Raw genomic sequence first — 24,740 nt, forward strand, 5'->3', positions numbered from 1 at the left:
TGGGGGTGTTTATGAACTCACTTTGTGCCAAAGCCACTCCCTTTCTCCCTCTTGCTACTTCTCAGAGTCCCTCCTGACCACAACATTTAGGACAGAAAATTACAAGGCAGTCACCCTAATTCCTTAAAGTCATAGGAACGACTCTTGGCCAGGGCCAGCATACTAAGCATGCAACCCATGCAGCCATAAAGGGTGTTGGACTTACAGGAGCCTTGCCCTTGGTTGCATCCTGTGCTGTATCAACCTTGACATTTTTACCACTCTTTGGGCTCCATTTATTTATGAATATACAGATCTTGTATACAAAGCCATGAAGCATTTTAACACAAGAACAGAAGCTTTCTTCACCTTATTGCCCTCTTACAAGTGAGACAGAGCCAAGGGAACTCAGGGATGGAAACAACTAGATTAAGACTATTAATAAAATGAGCCCAATTTTTAATAATAATTTTAAGTGCACCATGATACTGGGTGCTTTTTAGAGGATTAGAGGATGTTTATTGATTGTTTCTGCTCTCCATCTGGGTTGATGAGAGTATTTTGAGATAGTAAAATATGGTTGGCTAGATACTTCAAACCAGACATACAGTGTAGCCACATAGAGGTCACCGAAGGTTTATTATTATTATTATTTATGATTATATTATTATTATTTCGCAAAGTGAGACAACCTGGATGCAAACCAAGGAGCTGGATAATAGCATATCTGTTAATGTCAAGGGATGGTGACAGCCCTACACAAAAGTGGAGACTGTGTGGGGTAAAAGAACCCCTTTAAACAGATGCTGGTGTGGGTGCAGAGAAAAGGGGAAGCTTTCACATTGTTGGTGGGAGTGTAAACTAGTCCAACCTCTGTGGAAAACAGTGTGGTGATTTTTAAAGGAACTAGAAATTGACCTTCCAAACCATCCAGTAATCTCTGGGAATTTACCTGGAAAAACACAAATCATTCTACAAAAAGACACCTGCACACACGTTTATAGCCGCACTATTCACAATAGCAAAAACATGGAGCCAACCCTACTGTCCATCAAAAGTAGATTGGATAAAGAAAACATGGCACATATACAGCCACACTAGTCACAATAGCAAAAACATTGAACCAACCCTTCTATCCATCAAAAGTAGACTGGATAAAGAAAATGTGGCACGCATACATAATAGAATATTAAGCAGCCATAAAGAAGAACAAAAAGCATGGACTTCACAGCAAATTGGATGAAACTGGAGACAATCTTACTTAGTGATCTATCACAGAAACGAAGAGCTGAATACCACAAGTCTTCACTCATAAGTGGGACCTGAACATTAATCACAATAGCACTAGGGATAGACTGGCAGTCGTAGGACACTGCCAGGGGAGGCAGAAAGGGGGGAGGGAATGTAACAACCCAAGGGGAACCTGGTCCTAAACCAGGGGAAGATTGGGTGCCCAAACTTCACCTGCTTGTAAATTACTTATGTACCTAATCCTGACATGTACCCCACATCTTTATAATAAAATGAAGTAAAAAGTAAATAAAATAAAAATAAAGCACTCCTTTCCCCTGCTTTCCCATTATACCATTATGTTTGTACCCTTTCCTCCCCATACTCAAAACTCTTCAATTTCTCAAAAACATATATAAGGATCTTCTCATGCTCCCTCTGCCACATAATTTGAGCCAAAAGTCTGCATCCCAATTCTGTGTGACTTTGTTCTTAGATGACTCTCATGGTTAGAAAGCTATCTGATAGATCAGCCCAGTGGCTTACTGCTATAATCCTAGCACTTTGGGAGACCAAGGTGAGAGGACTGCCTGAGCCCACGGGTACGAGACCAGCCTGGGCAACTTGGTGAGACCTCATCTCTGCAATAAATCCAAAAATTAGCTAGGTGTGATGGCGTGTGCCTATAGTTCAAGCTACTTGGAAGGCCGAGGCAGAAGGATTGCCTGAGCCCAGCAGGTCAACGCTGTGGTTGCCATGAGTGTGCCACTGCACTCCAGTCTGGGCAACAGAGTGAGACTCCAACTCAAAAAAAAAAGAAAGCTATCCGACAATTAATCTCTGTTAAATTATTACCTGGTACTAACTTAAGGTATGATTCCTACGTAGGGTTCTTGGCATTTTAATACTTAATAAATACCACAAAGTCTTAAAGACTCAAAGAAACAGATTTCTTCCAGAGCCATTGTGATGCTCATTGACAAGCCAGTGGGTGCTTCTAGCAGGCCTTTGATTGTACCTGGCAGACAGCTGCCATGTGTCTGCTTGGAAGAGCTGCCTGTGATGGCCACGTGTGGCCAGGAGACAGAAGAAATCATCCCAACGACTCCTTTCATTCATAGTGGACTTGACTAGCTCAGTAGCTCACCCAGACTAATGATTCAGACCTTGTCACACTGTCCTACTTATGGCAGATGACATACCAAAAAAGTAATGTACTTTACATAACCTCAAAACTTCTTTCTTTGCTAACTTTGCTTTCTAAGTCACTGAGAAAATAGAAGTAATCACTAGAGAACTTTCACAAGCTCTCACGACACCTCCAACGTGCCAGCAACCACTCTCCCATATACTTAGTTTTCTCTCCTTTCTAATGATGAATTGTTCGCACATCTGTTTAAGGACACTGGATCCCACCATCACTTACCCAGGCGCTCAAGGTCACCACCCCAGCAATTCACTTTTGGCATCCGGATCTCTTCTACCCACATGCAAATGTGCCATCGATCTTAAAAACAATAGTAACCACCTCTCTCACCCCCCAATTTCTGCTCAGGCTACTGTCCGTTTCCAATTTCCCCATCCCATTAAAACTCCTTGAAAAATGTATCTACCCTTGCTGTTCCAACTTCTTGCCTCCCATTTTGATCAAGGGACCCACCAACGTCCCTCCGTGTTGCCACAGTCCCTAAAGAAGGGCATGGTGGGGATTCAATCACTCCTGTACATTCCTGAGCACATGACTGAGAGTCCCCTGGTCTTCTGTGCACTCCCAGTAAGGAGCTTCAGGGGATCCTTGACTTCCCTGCAGACTACGCCCAAAGATATAAATCCCTATTTACTCCCTTTCAATGTTAAGTCTTGTGATTGGTGGAACTTTTGCAATGCATGATGTCTTAGGCCTTGTAAACTTCCTTTACTCAAAATGTCACTACTGAAGTTCTATACAATGCTCTGCTGGTCACGTGGCTAATGTATAGGTACCTAATGTATAGGTACCGACAACTCTGGACTATAAAAGTGGACCGCGAGGCCTGATGGATAAGCAGAACCATTTTAGAAAGACCTCAAATCCAGCCGAACTCAGAAATAAACTCCTTTCTCCCAGTTCCCTGCCCCTTTGGTTTATTGGTATCAAGGGGAGCAGCTAAGCATTACTCAGACCGTAACAATTCCCTTCCACCTGCCTCAGTCAAACTTTTGTCCTCCATCACTCCACCAACACTGACCCTGTTAAGTTCCCCAGTGACTTCAACGTTTGTCAACCCAATGGTTTGTTCTCAGGCCTCTCAGACAGTTCATCACTTCCTTTTTGAAACACTTTCTCTTTGGCTTCTAGGACCCCACACTCCCCACCTCATTGGCTACTCCTTCTCAGATCCTTTGTCATCTTTTCCCATCTCCCTGCCCGAATGAGGTGCCCAGGCAAGTCCTCAGACCATTTGTCTTCCAAATCTAGACTCATTCTCCTGGCCACTTCATCTAGATGCATGACTTTAAACACCATCTATATGCCACATACTCCCAAGCTCTCTCTCCAGCCCACACTTTACTCTTGAACTCCAGACTCAAGTATCCAACTATCTACTCTACTTCCAAGTCTAGTGGGCCTCTCCCTCTCAATTCTAATCTTCTTTTTCAAGGCTGCTCTGGCCCTGCCTCCCTCTAGTGACTAGTGTGTATGCAGCATGTTAGCCAGAGTGATCCTATTTAAAACGTGGGGCAGATTTCACCGCTCTTCTACTTTAAAGCTCACAATGACTTCTGTTCACTCTCAGAAGAAAAGTCAAAGTCCTTACCATGGCTTAGGCCCCACCCAATCTGCCCTCTGGTACCTCTCTGTCTCTCCTTGGTGCTCATTCTGTTCCAGCCCTGCTGGCCTTCTGGCTGCTACTGGAGCAGACCAGTCATGCTCGTGCCTAAAGTTCTGCTCCTTTGCTGTTTTCTCTGTCCAGGCTGCTCTCCCCCAGATATCTTCATGGATCCTTAGCTTCTTTCTTTGTTCACACATTGACTTCTTGTTGAGGCCTTCTTTGACCACCTTATTAAAATTGCAGTGCCCTTTCCTATCCACCTCCTTTGATTTACCATTCTCCATGGCACTATCACTTTCTTTTCCTTTTTCCTTTTTTTTTTTTTGAGGCAGGGTCTTGTTCTGTTGCCCAAGCTGTAGTGCAGTGGTGTGATCACAGCTCACAGCAGTCTTGAACTCCTGGGCTCAAGCAATCCTCCTGGTCTTAGTCTCCCGAGTAGCTGGGACTCCAAGTATGAGCTACCATGCCCAGCCTCACTTTCTAATCAGGTTTTTCTGATTACAAGGGGAGACCCCAAAAACCCCCTGAAATTTATTTATTAAAAATGGTGTATTGATTCTTACATGTTTAAACTTCAGTCACCTTCAAAGTACTCTCCTTCTGATGCAATACACCTATCGAGACTTTTTTCCACTGCTCAAAGTTTTTGAATGTGTCACTTTTGAGGCTTTTTAGTGCTTTTGTCATTTTTTTGTTTCATCTCTCCCATATTGGCACATTTCCCTTTGAGGACTTTTTTCATCCAGGAAATAAAAAAGTCACTTGGAGTGAGACAGAGTGAATAGGGAGTTTTTGGTCAGAAACTGCTGAACATTCAGCGTAGTGTGGGCAGATGCACTCGTAAGTCACCCATCATGAAATGGACAAAGGCACTGAAAGAATCTCCAAAAAAAAAAAAAATTCACTGAGGCCGAATGCAGCCTCTCACAATGCTAGCCGGTTCACTGATGATAATGGGTTCCTAGAACACTCACCTAGCAGGGGAGTACAGGGGCCCACCCTCCAAAATACAATTCTGGTTTTTGGGGGTCCCCCCTCATATTATCCGATTCCCTCATCCCCAGCATGTAAGCTCTATGAGGGATGGGATCTCCATGTATTCCTTGATGGGTCCCCAACGTCCAGATCAGCGCCGGGAGCCACAGAAGTTGCTCAATACACACTGTTAAATGTGTGATCATGTAGCTCCCAACCAAAGACATGGCCTGCATGTGATTGGCAGAAAACCAGTTTTCCAAAGGTAGGGGCCAGATCTGTGACTAGGGGTCTGTCTCTCTCCTAAGCTCTTCTTCACAAAACTGAAGGACAGGCTGTGAGGCAGACCCCTGTGCTGTGTGGCGGGCTGAGCATTCGCCACGACTCTGCCACTCCAAATCACAGACTCTTGCTCTTTCAGCTGAACATGTGCCATTGAAACACTGTGCAATGTCTTTACTGTTGGCTCATGGGTATTTTTACTCAGTCATTATTAAGCAGCGTTGTTTTCCACGAAATGCCTCTTTGTAAATCATACTATGAAGATTAAGTTTAGGAATTACTTGTAGCAATATAAATAGTCTTCAAGATTGGTATAGTATCACCTCTTGCATTTATTCTACTTTTTAGTCATATCAAATAAACTTCACATTTAAAATAAATAATCGCCGCCCACCACAATAATATATTTTTCTTTCATCAAAGGTTGCAACAAAAAAGTGAGTTCTGGAAATGCCCATGTGGAACAGTGGCAGTTAACTCTCATCCTGAGAATACTTGCTGGCTGCTTTTGGGGGGGGGTTGGGTCTCACTCTGTCTCCCATGCTGGAGTACAGTAGAATGATCACGGCTCACTGTAGCCTTGGGTTCCTGGGCTCAAGCAATCCTTCTGCCTCAGCCTCCCAAGTAGCTGGGGACTATAGGCACATACCACCATGACTGGCTAATTTAAAAATTACTTTTGTACACACAAGGTCTCACTCTGTTGCCTTGGCTAGTCTTGAACTCCTGGGCTCAAGCAATCCTCTCACCTAGGCTTCCCAAAGTGCTGGGATCACAGGCATGAGACACCGCACCTGGCCCTTGCTGGCTGCTTCTTGAGAAGGAACACCTGAGTCCACAGGGCATGACAATACATTTGAACAAATCTGAGAAAATCTTTGAGAACATGAAATTTCTTCCTCCCAGTTCTGATGCAGAAAAGGGCAAACTGCCCATATTCCTCCCTTCCCCAATTATAATAGTAAGAAATACAAGAAAGATTTGCAAAATTTATTCGCAGTGCAGCAGTTGAAATGAATAAAACAGTTGGCAGTGACATCTCGCCTCTGAATTTGATGTATAAAAATATTAGATCAATTTTCTGTATTTTGCTATTTCATTTGGGGAATGATGAAGAGTCTTTTTTTTTTTTTTATACTTCTGCATTTCAGACTTTGATGTCATTTATCACAATACCGTCTGGAATTCTGAAAATGTTCTGTCAGGGGTGATCTGCGCATTTCTGGACTTGACATTTGATAGAAGTTGGGTAACCGAATGTCATAGTGATATCTTTTCCCCATGTATACCCTGTCGTTCAAGGCATACAGTTTATCTGCAATGTCACTGCCAATTAACACTGAAAACAGGCGGGAGATGTAACGATGCTGGGCAAAGAGCAAATATAATTTCTTTCTCCTCCAAGACACGTAGCGACAATCAGTTTCTGCTGTGAGGGTTACCTAAAAAACATAAGACCGTATGTCAACAAAGATTAGGAAGGAAGAAAAGTTCTGACACATTTTTTTCCTAAATTTCACTTGGTGCATTTTATAGGTTGAAAAAACCCACTGACTCACAATATGTTGGGGAAAAAAAACTACAAAATGTATCACTACATATATAATTTATAATGTGAGTAATCATAATGTTGTGGTCATCTCCAATTTTCTATTTTTCTAAATTTGGGTATCTATATTTTGCATTTTATTGAAGGGAGAGAAACTTGATATTTAAAAAATAAAATATTGGGCACCAAAGCCAGGCCCGAATTTTATCTGTACAATGACCATTTGTATACCTAATCCTGAATTGTACCCCACATCTTTAAAATAAATAAATAATTTTTTTTAAAAAAGCAAGAAATAAAATAAAGTTGGCTAATGTTAAAGAAGTTTTCCAAGTCAATTCTGAAGACTGTCGACATTTAACCCTAACTCTGCTTCTGTAGTTATAAATGAATTTTTTTAAAAACTCAGTTTCTGTAGTTATAAATAGAGTTTCTGTACTTAATTTGCATATGTATGTGAGTTTTTGCATATACACACGTATATTACATGTATTATTAATTCATAGGAAAACAGTGTACATAATAAATGGAACCTACTGAAATGACTATCTTTCAAAACAACCAGATGTGGCAGCAGAGTAGTGAAAGTAATTTAGCATTCTGCTGCTGGAAAACAACTTAGATCCATTTTAAATTTTAAAAATCATTTATTTTTTAATGAGTGCAGTGTTTTGTTCTTGATGTTTTCCAGACTGTCACATGACCAGTGTTTAGTTCAGTCAAATCTCCATGAATTATATTTTAATTCCCACATACACAGTTGTGTAAAGAAAAGCTTAAGGATGTTTCTCATGGACTCCTTCCTAGAATATATAACACCTTTTTTTCTCCTTGTTGTTGGACTTTAATTAAGTAGTATTAATCAGCGGAGCCAAACACAATTGGTAAGTCACGTGTGCTGCAAATTATATTCCGAAGCTAAAATAACAATAAATGCCAGTGATCCTTGTCTTATTCACTGTTCTGTTCTGTTTGTTTGTTTGTTTGTTTTTAAGCAAACGTCTGTTTGGAAGAGGGTGCATTAACCCTGTGGTTCAGCTACCCCTTTACCTGAAAGATGCCTTCCTCGGTAGGTCTCAGTGAATCCCACTCAGGGGAATCCAGGAACTGAAAGGGGAAAATGTAATGCAGAAATTCGCCATCAACTGTCACTCTGATCCTACCAAAACACAAGAACATCATTTATGAGGGAGTGAGAGACAGCACATAACTGGGTGGGGGATACAAGAAGTGTATTTCAGATCTCTGATGACTGTTTTGCCCTTTAGAACTTTGAAAGGCAAAATATGAAATTCATACATAACACTAAGAAACTTAATAGTCCAAAGGATTCATGTACTGATAATCATTACAGAGTTAGGATTCTGGAATACTGAGTGAAATTCATCAGAAAATTCATCAAGTAGTACATTTATGATATATTTCCACGTATGTGTGTATATTATATTTTAATTAAAAGTTTCAGTGTACACCCAGTCAGATATTAAGTAGGAGGACATTTAAGAACATGAAAGATTTCTGTTGTAAATACCTCTGTAAAGCAAATTTTAACTTTTTAAAAAAATAAGAAATCCCATTATTGTTTCCTCCCCAAAACTTTGTTTTCAAAGTTTAGATTTCTCTCTCTCTCTATATATATATATTCTTGAGATATTCCTCTCCACACTTCTCACAAGTGGGCAATTGCTAGAATTTACTAAAAAAAAAAAAAAAAGGATAATCATAAAATTTAAGTGTTCTCTGTTACATAAAAGAATGCCCTGTCAAAAAGTCTATTTAAAATACTTAGCATGCCAACATAAGTACTCTATTAATTCAAGCTGACATCATCCTCTTCTTGACTTTCAGTGATTAGCTAGGAAATAAATAATATATCTAGAAAAACAAATTCTTACTTTAATATTCATGTCATTTTATTCCAAAGACAAAATATTAGGGCTCTAGATTATTTCCTGCTTCAAGTAAATAATGCCATGTACTATAAATCCCACTGTCTGTGACTCATGTATCAAAGACTTTCTCAAGCCTCAGGGTGCTTAATGCCATCCAGGACTCTGCTACCCTGATATGGAAAATATAGTGGCAAGATACACAAACAAATAACTAATACAGAGGAAAGACATGCAAGCACTGAGGGTACAAACCTTCCTGAAACAAGCAGGGAGAGCTTATCAATGGAAGTTTTCCCCTGCATGGCATAACAGTGTTCCTTTTCCAAAGTAACCACTTCAGAGCTCAAAGCAATCGTTCTGAAGACGGGCAAAGAGATTCCCAGGGGCTGGAAAAGGGAGCTGTACAGCACCTGGAATTCTCGGGCAAAGTTTATGCTGTGAACTTGATACGCAATGTGAACAAATTGCATGAAACAGATGACAAAGAGTACGAAATTCCAGGAAAATATGTCGGCTGCACAGACATCCACCCAAGCCCAGACAGCAGAACAGAGAAAACCCAACCCTAGCAAGCTGAAGACATAGAGGAGCCCGAAGAATCCACTGCCGCCCATGAAACCTACTACAAATAAAATACTGGCAAGATGATAAATGGCTCCTTCGGCCTCTTGCTTCCAGGTTGTGCAGACGGGGTGCTCGTCTATCAGGTTCTTCCATAAACTTGAATTTTTTTCCATGGCTGTATGACTGCCTGGTTCGCTTTTCAGTTGCCTTTCGATGATACTGAAGCAAGTGATTAAGTTCTCTGCTTTTCCATCATCAGAATTTTGCTGTCTTCATAAAGCCAGACAAAACCTGGACAGTGGAGTTTGTGATGATTACAAATTTGGTGTGTGTGAATCTCGAAAACCTAAGAATCCCACGCTATCATCTTCAGGTTTTTCTGGGCTCCTGATTTAGATCGAGTCCACAAATATTTTGCTATTTCCTGTGCAAGAGAAAAAAAAGATAAAGGATCTAATTAAACAAGAGCATATCAATGAATCAACAGCATTATTTATGCAAGCTGACCTCCTATTTTCTATAGTTAGAGTAGTTCAAGCATAAGTGCTGACAAGTGCTAAACTTCTATGGTATAAAAAGTATATTTGCCGGGCGCGGTGGCTCATGCCTGTTCCCCGCACTTTGGGAGATGGAGGCGAGAGGATCGCTTGAGCCCAGGAACACGAGACCAGCCTAGGCAACACTAAAAAAAAATAAAAATAATTAGCTGAGTGTGGAAGCATACCTGTAGTCCCAGCTACTAGAGAAGCTGAGGTGGAAGGATCGCCTGAGGGAGGCTGAGGTGAGCCATGATCGTGCCACTGTACTCCAGCCTAGTGGACAGAGTGAGACTCTGACTTAAAAAAAAGTATATTTATTAAAATTAGCTAGCTACATATTCAAGGTCGTTAAGTGCTCTCTATTCATCTAGTCTCCATAGCAGTGGCTCAGGGTACCTCAGAACCACTTGGAAGAGAGAGTAAAAATGCATATTCACAGGCTGCTTCCAGACACACTGAATCAGAATCAATGAGTGATTCTGATGCATTCACTCATGTTCCCCATGGCCTACCCTTTGAGGGATACTGTCTGACAATATACAATTCCCTCTCTACATGTGAAGAATTTGAGGCTCAGAGAGCCCAAGTCATCTCTCCCAGGTCATACAGTGGTCAGTGGCAGAGCAAAACTTTAACATTCATGCTCATCCACTCATGTGGCCTCTAAATCAGTAAACATAAACACATAACTAGGAGTCAGATGTTAAGAGCACTGATAGACTATGATAGACTATGAAATGTTTAATAATTTCCATTGAAATTATTTAAGAAATATACATTTAGAACTACTTGGCAGCCGGGCTCGGTGGCTCAGCCTGTAATCCCACGCCTTTGGGAGGCTGAGGTGAGTGGATTGCCTGAGCCTGCAGGTTCGAGACCCGCCTGGGCAGCGAGACCTCATCTCTACATAAATCAAAAATTAGCCGGGTGTGGTAGCGCACGCCTGTAATTCCAGCTACTTGGAAGGCTGAGGTGGAAGGATCGCAGAAGCCCAGCAGGTCGAGGCTGCGGTGGCCGAGAGCGGCCACTGCACTCCAGTCTGGGCGACAGAGTGAGACTCCAACTCAAAAAAAAAAAAAAAAAAAAAGAACTACTGGGCTGTATTGGTAGTTATTTTGTGTTAAAATTTGCATCTATAGAACTAAATAAATATTAATATTCCTGCTACTTACACATTTATTTACCAGATGGTCAAAAATGTTACCAATTCTGTTCTTCTGCACATATATTCTCTACCCTTTCAGCCATATGGTAAAAATGCTAATATGTGATCTGAGTCAGGAGTGAACTAGCCATGATGACAGAGCTATAGGAAATATGTGTCATTTGCCACCGGCTTTCCTAACACTAAATTATTTCAGTGTAAAGCATTCATTAGATTGACTTTTTAGAAACCATAATAACATTCCAAAGCTGTGAACTTTTGTGCTATATTTAGTGTTTTATTTTTGAAATAGATTATTTCCAGAACACCTGTTAATAAAATATCAGATATCACAGATCTTGTCCCATGGGGGGAAAAATACAGAGGTGAAAACGACTTAGCTGAGTAAAAAAGGCACAGTGAAATAAGGGAACTGCTGTGGTTCCTGGTTTTTCATTTTGGATAGCGATCCTTTTCTCAATAAGACATGACTTTAACAACACTGCCAGGTAAATCATTAAAAAAAAAAAAGGGCCAAGTGCAGTGGCTCACGCCTGTAATTCCAGTACTTTGGGAGGCTGAGGTGAGAGGATTGCCTGAGCCAACGGGTTCGAGACCAGACCAGCCTGGGCAACGTGGTGAGATCTCATCTCTACAATAAATCAAAAACATTATCCAGGTGTGGTGGCACATGCCTTTAGTTCTAGCTACTTGGAAGGCTGAGGCGCAAGGATCGCCTGAGCCCAGCAGGTCCAGGCTGTGGTGGCCATGAGCGTGCCACTGCACTCCAGCCTGGGCAACAGAGTGAGACTCCAACTCAAAAAAAAAGAAAGAAAAGGAAAAACAATCCTAGACACAGAACTCAAGGTCATGTTACTATTTTTACCTGCTTTCAAATATATTTCAAACATTCTATGGATCCCTAATTATTCTCCCCACAATCAACCTATGAGATAATGAAATTCAAGGTGGATCAGCATCCTGAAGACGTTCAACTTCTCTTCTTTGAAAAAAACACAAAAATCTGTATTACTGGATAGTCACAACAAAGAAACATGTTTTAAAAATACAATGAGGAATAATAACTGCAAAACACCAGACTGCAAATGTCAGTCTCCCTGCTGTTTTAAAACCGGGGTATTTTAAATCAATCAATTCTTCAGGATGCCAAACACAGCCACAAAAGCCGATATTTAAAAGAATCGCTTTGTGGTGCTCTGAACTTTGGCTTGAACTTCCTTAAAAATTTATAATCCTCAGTGAAATGTTAAATTGATGCTATTCCATGTAAAGTGTTTGTGGCAATTCAGAAGAGAACTTCTGGAAATTGTGTCCTTTAAAAAATCTTAAGTGGGGCTCTGGTGGGCTCCCCCATTCCAGGAGTATGACCCATGATGACTGTAAGGAACTGTGCTTCCGGCCCTTCCCAGTTGACTCCTGTTTCATTAAGCTGCTCCCAAACCATCTTTTTACCCTCGATCCTGTATTGCCCTGATTGAATTACTCCACACCCAGCCTTCTCCATGTGGTGTGTTTTTATTCGGTCACCAAAACAGATGGACTTTATTAGAAGAGGAAGAACTGACAGGAGCAGGTGAAGAGTGGGCGTGGCTTTCGGATACGCGCGGGCAGCACTGTATGCATGTTGAACTTGATTCATCAGCCAGCCGCCTGCCTTAAAGACCCGCAGGCCTGCAGTCGTGCTTTGGCGTAAATAGATGCTGACATGCCAAAGTGACACAATGGATTTCTTCCCTAAGCAATAAAGACGAGCTTCCCTGCAAAAGAAGTTGGCACACTGAGCTGCAAAGATGGAGACGAACTTAAGGGCAAAATAAACGCAATAGTTCCAGCTCACCCATTTGTTTTTTTCCTCTTTAAGTTTAGACTCTGAGTTATAAAGGAAGAAAGGAATGTAAAAGAAGACACAAAGGTGTGCAATGAAATGTGATCTAAACCTTGTGGCAAAAGGATGAAGATTAGCTCAGAAACGGCGTTTGTTCCTTCAGGACATTTACATTTATTATCCCACGTGTCATGCTCATTGCCACAAGGTAGGCAGAGTCTAAATCATCATGCCCAGAGTATAAATGAGAAAAGCCGTGCACAGCTTGGTTAAGTCTCGGCTTCAGGTGAAACCGGCAGCAAGTCAGTCATATATGGCAGTGTGGAGGCCCAGGTCTCCCTCCGGTCCGCTGCAGGCCCTCTCCAGCAAGCAGTGCCGCCTCTCAAGGCTGAGAGTCAGATGCGAATGCATTGGGGAGCCAGAGTGAGCTGTTCTTCCAGAACTGCTTTGTTAGGAAAAAATGAAAATCCTAAGAGTGAATGTTTAAGACCTGCTATATAGCTGCCTGTACTGTTCAATCCAGAACGCTTAGAATACTGCTGGGGACATAGACAACCACTCAGGAAATAATTTGCTATACGGTTATTCAACACTGTCTGACTTTCTCTCCTAGACTCCGAAATTCTAAAGGGCAACAGGACAAGACAAATGTTTTTGTATTTCTGACCCCGGCGTTCCGTGGAATGTTGACTGAATACATTGGCGGAGAAGTGCAAGCACTCTGCCTTCTCCAGTTCTGCCCTCTATCCAGTTTAACAGATGTTCTAGCATCTTCCGTCACCCAGGGGCACACAGAGAAGTTGAGGCATCACTTTTTCAAAATGTCTGGCACAACCCTGAATTCATAGGGGAATTCTTTGTCTGCTGACAACCTCAAGCTCCTTAAGAGCAGTTTAATTACTGCTTTGATTAACAACAACAACTTGGTAGCCAGTGGTATTGAGTTAATTTTGGTTGCTAAGCAACCCACAAGCTCAAAATTCCATCAATATTCTACTCATTAGTTGGAATCAGATCCCAACTTTGTTATGTGTTCCCTATGCTAAATTCTCATTTTCTTTTTTTTTTTTTTTGAGTTGGCATCTCACTCGGTCGCCCAGACTGGAGTGCAGTGGCCGCTCCCGGCCACCGCAGCTTCGCCTGCTGGGCTCCAGGGATCCTTCCGCCTCAGCCTTCCAAGTAGCCGGAATTACAGGCATGCGCTACCACGCCCGGCTGATTTTTTGATTGATTGTAGAGATGAGGTCTCGCTGCCCAGGCGGGTCTCGAACCCGCGGGCTCAGGCAATCCACTCACCTCAGCCTCCCAAAGGCGCGGGATTACAGGCTGAGCCACCAAGCCCGGCAAATTCTCATTTTCTTAAGCTGTTTTTTTTTTTTCCTACTTATCCTCAAGGTGGTACCTTTACTAAGCAACTATGTGCCAGGCATATTTTAGAAGTTGTCTCATTTAACAACCTCAGGAGGAGGTACTATTATCTCCACTTTACAGATAAGACAATTGAAATTTAGAGATGGTGAGTTGTTCAAGATGACATTGCTTATAACGGAACTAAGATTCCATCCAATCCTGCCTGATTCCAAAGCTCATAGTCTACCACATAATTCTGCCTCCACTATGCAAGGATTTAGAAAATGTAGGCTTTAGTCTCCTCTCTGCTACTTAGGTAAACTCAGGCATGTTTATTCATCAGTAAGCCAGAGGAAATATCATCCTATTCGGTCTACTTTAAAGGGTATTGGAAGTTCAAAGGAGAAAAACTGTTTTTAAAAAAACTTGGCAAATTTTAAAATAATATAGTAGAAACTACACAACAATACTTGTATGTTTACAGAACTGGGCCATTTAAGAGAGTTTAGGGTTTTTTTTTTTTTGAGTTGGAGTCTCACTCTGTCGCCCAGACTGGAGTGCAGTGGCCGCTCCCGGCCACCGCAGCCTCGACCTGCTGGGCTCCGGCGATCCTTCTGCCCCCTTCCAAGTAGCTGGAACTACAGGCGCAAGCTACCACGCCCAGCTAATTTTTTTTTTGTTGATTTATTGTAGAGATGAGGTCTCGCTGCCCAGGCGCGTCTCGAACCCACGGGCTCAGGCAATCCACTCACCTCAGCCTCCCAAAGGCACGGGATTACAGGTTGAGCCACTGAACCCGGCGAGAGTTTAGTTTTTAAAAAGCTTTCTTTCCTCCAGATAATTACAACTGAAAACCGAAATACAGATGAGTCACTTTTGGCTGCTATCAGTCTCTAAATTGTGAATTTTAAATTTACTCACTTCTGCAGGGGCCATCTGTGTCTGGTGTTTTAATTCTCTACTGATAGTAGGTACAGACACCCGTACCCATAACCAACCGACCAGAGTCTTCACTTTCGAAGTGGTTAGAAAGCCTGTCTCTGGAACCCAGCAGCAATCTTCTACCTTAGATGAGTTTTTAGTGCTCCCCACAGGTGTGTCCTCAAATAATGTATATCAGAATCTCGTGGGTAAATTGTTTAAAATCCCCTTTCTCTGACCCTACCCAGAATAACGGAGCCAGACTCTCTGGGACAGGACAGAGGAAGGTCCATTTACAGTAAGCACTCAGTTGATGCTTATGCACACTCAAGTTTGAGAGCCACTGTTTTATGGTATTCCTGAATAACCTCTAAATTACGCTTGCTTGTTCGCAGGACCTCAGCCGTCCATTCCTGGCTGACCTTTGGCTGTCCTTTCATGCTGACTACTCGACTTCATGTTCTTTGGTCCTCCTAGTCTGTCCATGGGATGCAGTGCTGGTGTAAGCTCACCATTCATTCTCTTATCCAGTCTACCCAGCTTGCATTACTACTCATGAGAAAGATTCTAGTCTCAGTTGTCCCATTGAATTGCTGTGTGATCTTCATCTCCCTAGACCTGTTTCCTCATTGGTAAAATGAAAGATTGGACAACATAAGAGCTCTAAAAAGGCATGACTCTACAGGATATGAAGTAGAAGATTTTTCCTAACGTGTCAAAATATAGAGCCGAGTGGCAAAACCAAATTAAAATTTCAGATTCTAACACTATTTTTGGCCCATTGTGTTGCCCAGACACGTGCAATTTTTTCTCAAACTTCCCAAAGATTTTGATGTGCTACCAGGGTTAAGAAATATTGAACTAATCTAAGAGATAAGAAGGAAGGAAACAAGGGTAAACGACATCAGAACATTCTGCAGATTAAAGGATCTGGATTTTTTTTTTTTTTTGAGTTGGGTTCTTACTCTGTCACCCAAGCTGGAGTGCAATGGCACACTCACGGCTACTGTAGCCTCAACCTGCTGGGCCCAGGTAATCCTTTTGCCTCACCTCCTAAGTAGCTGGGAACTACAAGTGCGTGTCACCATACCCAGTTAATTTTTTTATTTGTCGTAGAGATGAGGTCTCGCTAAGTTGCCCAGACTGGTCTGGGACTCCTCGGCTCAGGCAGTCCTCTCGCCTCCCAAAGCTGGGATGGGTTGGTGGTGTGAGCCAACCGTGCCCGGCAAAGATCTGGATTTTAATTCTTACTTTTAAGGGGCTGGAAAAGTATGTTTTCTCCTTGTGTGTTCCCATTTCCATCCTTTGCTTAGGTGAGGAGGCATTTTCCTTCCTCATACTCATCATGCCAAGAGGGATTAAGGCTTGTGGATATTCAAAGACCAGGGTAGATTGAAGTGCAGCTTCTCAACTCTGATATTATCTGTCTACATGGCTTCCATCATATTTTGTGTTATATTGACCATTACTGATATATTTCAAGATTCCAAAATTTTTATATTTCCTTTTAAAATCATCATAGTTTCTTTCTCAGTTGAGGTATATATTCAAGCTTTCAGGTACTCAAAAAGAAATGAATATAGATTGTATGTGTGTGAATAAAATAGCAGTTTTATTGATTGATCATTTCATTTGCATATTCAAATATATATTTGAAATTCTCCTCTATCTCGAACAGAGTGGCTCTCTAGTAATTATTCACTGACTTATAGAGATAACAAAGTGCAAGTCGAAAAGTAGCGACTGAAATACTGTTTTGTAACAAGCAGGTTAATAAGTCAAAAAGCTCTAGAATTCTGGCTCTGAGATATGACCCATACCGAATCAATAGTTTACGTGTTGAATTAGAAAAAAAGGAAGCATGTGTTAGATTATGTGGAAGAAGTAAAAGGATTCATTGGGAAAGGAACAGAGAAGGGTTGAAGACATTTTGGAATTATATAAGATCTGGAAATTAGTAAAGATGTCAGAGGAAAAGGGAAGTCAGCTTTGACTTAAGTCAGTTTTGTTTAACCGATGCTCTTGGTCTAGCAGAATTCAGAGTGGAAGACAAGTAGCAGGATAAAGGGAGAGAGAGTTAAGAAATGCTATCACACAGGACCATGCTGAATGAAGACTGGGGTTGGCAAGATCTTTGAGAAAGAGTCTAGGGAGATATGGGATTCCATTCACCATGGATTCTGAAGACAATACAAAAGTAAATAATATATCATTAATGATGTTTATACTGATTACATGTTGAAGTGATAGTGTTGGAGACAGCGGGCTAAATAAACCTATTATTAAAGCTATCTTCCCCTGTTCTTACTTTTTTTTTAAACGCTGACACTAGAAAATTTAAAATTACATACGTGGCTTGTATTATAGTTCTGTTGGACAATGCTGGTCTAAAGTCTCAAGTAACAGAGAGGAAATGAAAAAGCTTGGTTTATGCTGTATAAACAGTGCATATGTATAATGCATAAGTGTATAAATATGGAAGAATTATCCAAGATTCTGAACAGAAAGTTTATGCAAATGTAAATGATATTGGCTACAATATTCGTTTGCTACCATCAGTCAGATATTACCCAAGGCATAGATGTCACCACCTGGTTTCTGCCTACAGGGTTGGCCAAACCTACGGCAGCTCCTGGCCCCCTTTATCCTACCAAGGAAGCACCACTTTTTCCTTTTGCCTGAGGAGAGTTCCACTTTCCCAAACGATTCTATTATGTGATTTAATTTTCTCATTTCATCTTCTGATGATACCTCACGAATGCACCAGAAATCTTGGCAATCTTGTGATTTTTGCATTGGCAATTGGATTGTGACCTTCTGGATTCCAGAGGATCCACACTAGCCTTTGCTTTCACATAATGTGTGGAGACGCTTTATGCACCACTAGACTACCACTGGAGTATGCCTTTGAGCTTCCATTGAGTTCTTGGAGTCTCCTTGAGACTTGAGGAAATTAGAGAACGTGGCCCTAGGCTCTGCTAGACTATTCTGTTCTCATGTCTCAGCTAACATACATTCATCTCTAGCCATGGTTGATATCTCACTTTATCACACACTGTGGTAGGCAAGATTCTAAGATGGCCCCCAAAATTCCTGCCTCCCTGGTATGTACACGCTGTGTAATTCCCTCCCCTTGAGGGTGGGCAGAACTGTGAGGAGGGCAGGGTAGATGCCTACTTGATTAGGTACTGTTATATGGCAAATGATGGTGGAATAATCACTTCTATGATGATGTTAAGTTACACAGGATTCAACCAGAGGACTGGAGAGGGATTGGAAGTCAGAGAGATGTGCTCCAACTGGCCTGGAAGAAGGCAAACATCCATGTTGTGTACTGCCTATGGGATCTCCAAGTAGAGGAACTACTAATGGCCTCTATGAACTGAAAGAAGCCCCAACCAACAGTTAGCCAGATAACTTGGACCTCAGTCCTACAACCACAAGGATCTGTATTCTACGAATCACCTGAGGAGCTTGGAAGACATCCCTGAGCTCCAAATGAGAAACGCAGTGTGTCTGACATCTTCATCACAGGCTTGTGAGGCCATGAGAAGATGACCAAGTTCAAGAGGGCCTGGACTCCTGACCCTCAAAAACGGAGATAATAACTGTGCATTGTTTTAAGTCACTAAGTCTTTAGTAATTTTTTACACAGAAAACTAATCTCACACACAAATTATGAGTACTCACTATACATGAGGCTTTTCATTAATCTAATAATCTATATATTATAATGGACTTAAAATATAGGTCTATGAAACAAAATGCACTCAATCCATGCTAAGTTTACTGGGAGAATCAGGTGAGAACAGTTCCTCGATAGCATCTGGAAAACAAGACACTATGTAAGGCCGTGGGAATGACACTGGAATTCACAGTGGTTCCCAGTATCACTTTAGAGGTTTTCTTTTCATGGAGTCAGGTGTCCATTGCTGTTAAGCATTCAAACACATGGGATACTTCCAGAATAGTTATGACATTCATATACCAATGTACAGAACTCCTAGAATACCATGTGTCCACAGTTGAGTTTCAGCTATTTGTCAGTTATTTGTAAAATTGAGCCACACAGATAAGGCAAACACTTAATGTTTCAGACATATTTCAAGACTGATACTCAAAATGCAGCCCACAGACACTCAAAACAAATAACTCTGTAATTCTTTCAATTGTGTGACTCTACCAAGGTCAAATGAGTTGAGTGGTGGGAACACCAAACCCAATTGCCATCTTCTTGATCCTCAAACTGGCATCTAGCACTTACTGAGCACTTACTGTATGCCAAGCATTTTTCTAAGGACCTTAAAATATTACATCATTTAATCCCAACTTTTTGAAGTTGATAGTTTTATTGTTCCCATTTTAAAGATGAAAAAACTGATTAGAGTTATCAAGTACACAAAAATGACAGAGCCCAGATTCATTCTGAGACAGGCAGATGCCACCATCTGCTCTCTTGACCACCATGATATGCTGCTGCACATATAATTTTTTTTTTTTGAGACTGGGTCTCACACTATAGCTCAAGCTGGAGTGCTGTGGCATAACAGCTCAACACAGCCTCGACACCCTGGGCTCAGGCGATCCTTCTGTCTCAGCCTCCTAGGTAGCTGAGATGAAAGGCATACACCACCAGGCATCCCTGGCTTATTTTTCTGGTTTTTTGCACAGACAGGTCTTGCTATATTGCCTAGGCTGGTTTTGAATTCCCAGACTCAAGTGATTCTCCCATCTCGGCCTCCCAAAGTGCTGAGATTACAGGTGTGAGCTACTGTGCCCAGCCTACAATCTGAATCTAAATATCTGGACTACTAGAACAAATCAACAACACTCTTGTTTTTTCTTTTCAGTTTTAGATTCAAATAATATAGGTGTCTTCTTAAGAAACTACATGTTTTTTTGAGCCACAGAGGGATGGGAGGGTGCATCTCACCAATTAAATTCTGTAGCCTTATAATTCCAAAAATTCTTGACTTGCAGAAGCAGCAGTATATTTCTCCTTCTCAAGCTTGGCACCTGACTGCTTTATTTTATTTTTTATTTTTTTGAGTCAGAGTCTCAGTCTGTCGCCCAGGCTGGAGTGCAGTGGCACACTCATAGCCACCACAGCCTCAATCTGCTGGACTCAGGCGATCCTTCCGCTTCAGCCTTCCAAGTAGCTGGAACTACAGGTATGCACTACCACACCTGGCTTAGTTTTTGATTTATTGTAGAGACAGGGTCTCTCCAAGTTGCCCAGGCTGATCTCGAACCCAGGCACTCAGAAAATTCTCTCACCTTGGCCTCACAAAGTGCTGGGATTATAGGTGTGAGCCACCGTGCTCAGCCTGCCTGACTGCTTTAAATAACTGGCAGGCTCTGCTCAAATTCTCTTGACTTCTCCATGTCCTGGAAATGGTAAAGGCATAAGCAGGAAGCCACTGCATTTTGATCAGCTGACAATGCTGTGCAGAAAGTTTACCAGAGAGATTTCTGATGAAAGATGCAAGAGAAGCTTGTCTTAAACAGTCTTATCTCAGTGTGACTCAATGATAGACACCTGCATTTCCCTTTATTCCAAGGACTTATGTGTGAAAATGAACTTGCTTTTTCTATGCTTTTTTTTTTGATTGGAGTCTCACTCCATCACCCAGGCTGGAGTGCAGTGGCACGCTCACAGCCACCGCAGCCTTGACCTGCTGGGCTCAGGAGATCCTTTCGCCTCAGCCTTCCATCTAGCTGGAACTGCATGCATGTGCCACCATGCTTAACTCATTTTTTGATTTATTGTAGAGACAGGTCTCACCAAGTTGCCCAGGCTGGTGTCGAACCCGCAGTCTCAGGCAATCCACGCCTCCACCTCCCAAAGTGCTGGGATTACAGGCATGAGCCACTGTTCCCAGCTAGCATGTTTTTAATATAGGAAAGTTCACCAGTATAAAAGAATACCAAAACATAACCTTGCAGGGTAACAAGTGGTGAGCCAAGGTAGCTGGTCGGTGTTTGAAATATATGTGTGTGCCTGTTGTTATTTCTACATGGCTTAATTCAGCTGGTTGCAGCTGAATGCATCCATCCAGTGCTTCTTGTGGGTAAACCAGGTATGCGCAAACATGAGAGTTGCATCATGCTCAAATTGTTTCCTGATATATCAATTACATTCCAAGGATGCTTACTGTCAAGATAAGCATTATAACACAATTAACTGTATCATTAGCTCTCCCATGTAAATTGAAATAGTATTGATTAATATATGCCATGATTCAATAAACCCTGCCCTCGTGGAGCTTGCATTTAGTGAAATTCTAATGTTGATATGATAAAGTCTAGTTTTCAAATTAGGAGATCTATTTTAAACACTTAAAAACAGACCTTATATGCAAATAAACTTAAACTACTTAAAACTCACTTAAAGTCAGTTGTTGCATACTAAATTTTAAATAAATGCTACAATTTAAAAGACAGTCTAAAGTCTTAAAAATTAGAAAGCAAACAAACTTGTCTTTTAGAACTTCCATCAAAGACCAAAAATCAAAAACAAGCCAACCTCCCCCAAACCCCAAAACATATGTGCCACTGGAGTATATTAATGTGTCTGTTTTTATATAACAAAGGATAGATTTATAAGTTTATCAAAGGGTATACTAATTTATGCATAGTAAACTTTTCTTTCCAAATCCTTAGCAACAAAACTAGTCATGCCAAAAGGATATACTGAAATCCCTGTACTTATTACAAAAAAACTACTATATTCTTAAGATTTAAGTATAAGACATAAGTCACACAAAATTGAAAAATGCACTATCTTCATTAAACTACTTTATTAAATAAGTAAACAATAATTAGCAAGATTTACCCTTTCATTAAATTATCACATGAAAAGATTTTATTAGCACATCTACCTTTTAATTTCTTCCCATGTTATATTGCATATATTAATGGCAAATATTTAACATATCTGTCAACAATACCTGCTACAATATATCTGTGGCTTTAAAAAATTGTTTGAAGACCTTAGTTCCACAAAGATTTTGCTGAATATTAATACTTAACAGTCGAGCATTTCTTTTCTTACTACATGTATTTGGTTACGCAGACCCCTTGGGATTGGCCAATAGTATACATTTACATGAAAATGACAAAGGCTCTTGGGGTTGTGATCAAAGAGAAGAACAGCATGAAGTAAAAGTTTAGAACTAGCTGCAAAGGACCTGGGCTCTATTCCTGGCTCTGGCGTTTAACTTCTCGCGCCTCAGTTTACTCCCTGAAATAAGGAGCACTGTGTCCCCTCACCACCGGGGACACATTAATGGTTCCTCCAGCAACTAGACAGACAATATGAGTGAGCACAGTAGAGGAACGCCACCTAGACCACACATGGCCCATCCAATGGGCAGTTACTTCTTAGGTCCAGCTAACTGTGGTGAGCCCAGTGTCGTCAGCTCATCCGATTTTTCACGGGAAGCCAGAACTCCAGATTTTATGGGAGCTTTCCTGACTTTAAAATGCTGGTAGATAAATAACATTTTCACAAACAAGGTTTAGAGCCAACACTTAGCAGGAAAACCTCAGTGGCAGAGCTGGCTGCAAGCTGTCAGTCTGTAGCATCTAGAACTCAGAGCTGCTAAGATCCCTATTAGATCAAATGAATATTCATTAAATTGGCCCCATTGATACATTTTTATGGTTAGCTTTCTCTTTTCCCAGATATAATGTCTCTATCAAGAATTACTTTCTCCCACGGTGCAATTAGAATCGTTATCTTAAGTTTCTTTTCCTATCTGACCAAGACTTGAGCGAGGATCGTCCACCAGTTGGTGAGTTTCCATAAGTTGCCAAGATTTCTTTTAAACAGGAAAATGAACACAAGGAACAGAAAACAAAGCTTAGATGCTACAGCAGAAATTCCAAACAGAAGTGTTTAAAAGTGATCTTGTGTATTTCTTTTCTCATAGAGGTTAATTTTCCTTTCAGAACAAAGGGAAAAAGGCACTATCTATCCTTCATGTCTTGCAGCTTCCAGAACAATTATAATGTAACAGGTGTTTGGAACTTGAATTTTAATACCACCCCTCCCCCATCTTGAATGGAGGAAAAAATATAAGGAGTAACAACCAGCATCGGTTGAGTAGCAACTGTCAAAAATGACTCCTGGCTGGGGGCGTGACTCAGCCTGTAATCCCAGTACTTTGGCAGGCTGAGGCAAGAGTATTGCCTGAGCTCAGGGGTTCGAGACCAGCCTGGGCAATTTGGCAAGACCGTGTCTCTACAATAAATCAAAAGGTAAGCCGGGTGTGGTAGCGCATGCCTGTGGTTCCAGCTACTTGGAAGGCTGAGGTGGAAGGATCACCGGAGCCCAGCAGGTCAATGCTGGGGTGGCCGTGAGTGTGCCACTGAGCAACAGAGTATGACTCCAACTGAAAAAAAAAAAAAAAAAAAAAAGACTCCATATAGGTCATTTCATAGCTACAAGAATACTTGACACAGGAGGGAGAGGTAGTTATTTTCCTATTTTTCAAGCAAGCAAAACTTTTTAAGAAAGATTTTGCCAACCAAGTCTTTGGATTAGAATCCAAATATCCTCATTCTTGCTCTATCGCTGTTTATATTGTGCTATATTTTCATTTATGAATCAGCTATATTTTAGTCATTTAGACAATCTCAGTGAATGAAAAAAAACAGAGGAGAGATTAAAACAGAAGATAATATAGAAATAAAGACAAGACAACGCAAGAATAATTGGTGTCTTCAAAGTAAAGAATTACAAAATGGAAAATAAAAAGCATTCACAATGGGGAAAAATCATCCTGAAATTAAGAACAATTGATTATTCCAATAGAAAGAATGCACCAGTAAAAGAATAGACAGCTAGATCAATGGAACAGAATAGAGAACCCAGAAATAAAACTACATACCTACAACAACTGATCTTCAAAAAAAGCTTACAACAGGGAAAAATAAACAACAAAGAAAGGACACTGTATTCAAGAAATGATGCTGGGAAAATTAACTAGCCATATACAGAAGAATGAAACTGGATCCCTAACCCTCACCATACAAAAATGAATTCAAAATAGATTAAAGACTTAAATGTCAGACACAAAAATATAAAAATCCTAGAAGAAAGCCTAGGAAACACTCTTCTGGACATTGGCCTAGGCAAAGAATTTATAATGAAGATCCCAAAAGCAACTTCAACAAAACCAAAAATAGACAAATGGGACTTAATTAAACTAAAAAACTTCTGCACAGCAACAGAAATAATCAACAGAGTGAACAGAAAAATGTATCGAATGAGAGAAAATATCTACAAATTATGCCTCAGACAAAAGGCTAGTATCCAGAATCTATAAGGAACTCAAACAACTCAACATGAACAAAACAAATAACCTCAGCAAAAAGTGGGCAGAGAACATAAACACTTCTTAAAAGAAGACACACAAGTAGCCAGCAAACCTATGAAAAAGTGTTCAACAATACTCATCGTCAGAGAAATGCAAATTAAAACCACAGGGTGATATCACCTCACGCCAGTCAGAATGGCTATTGTAAGAAAGTCAAAGAACGGCAGATGTTGGTGTGGTTGCTGAGAATGGGAGCTCTCTATCACTGTTTGTGGGACTGCAAACTAGTTCAACCTCTATGGAAAACAGTATGGAGATTTCTTAGTGAACTAA

At 41.0% G+C, this 24,740-nt stretch overlaps 1 protein-coding gene across 1 annotated transcript; it reads right to left on the minus strand.

Moving 5' to 3' along the window:
* Positions 1–6,248: 6,248 nt before the first annotated feature.
* On the minus strand, positions 6,249–9,712 carry POPDC3 (popeye domain containing 3). Its single transcript, XM_008067058.1, has 3 exons — positions 8,973–9,712; positions 7,879–7,987; positions 6,249–6,721 (listed from the first exon to the last, which is right to left on the minus strand). Exons 1-3 carry the CDS (start codon positions 9,455–9,457, stop codon positions 6,440–6,442), a joined length of 876 nt encoding a protein of 291 aa, XP_008065249.1. The 5' UTR covers positions 9,458–9,712; the 3' UTR covers positions 6,249–6,439.
* Positions 9,713–24,740: the final 15,028 nt, after the last annotated feature.

The sequence above is a fragment of the Carlito syrichta genome, unplaced genomic scaffold (assembly GCF_000164805.1).
Source record: "Carlito syrichta isolate Samal-C Ts95f unplaced genomic scaffold, Tarsius_syrichta-2.0.1 Scaffold309276, whole genome shotgun sequence".
Lineage (NCBI taxonomy): Eukaryota > Metazoa > Chordata > Mammalia > Primates > Tarsiidae > Carlito > Carlito syrichta.

What these genes read in the sequence shown, in the direction of transcription:
- POPDC3 (XM_008067058.1), bottom strand. Translation starts at nt 9,457, where the DNA reads ATGGAAAAAAATTCAAGTTTATGGAAGAACCTGATAGACGAGCACCCC. An exon ending in TCCCTGCTTGTTTCAGGAAG is followed by an intron (nt 7,988 to 8,972) that starts GTTTGTACCCTC and finishes GTGTTTTGGTAG; the next exon opens with GATCAGAGTGACAGTTGATG. An exon ending in CCGAGGAAGGCATCTTTCAG is followed by an intron (nt 6,722 to 7,878) that starts GTAAAGGGGTAG and finishes TATGTTTTTTAG; the next exon opens with GTAACCCTCACAGCAGAAAC.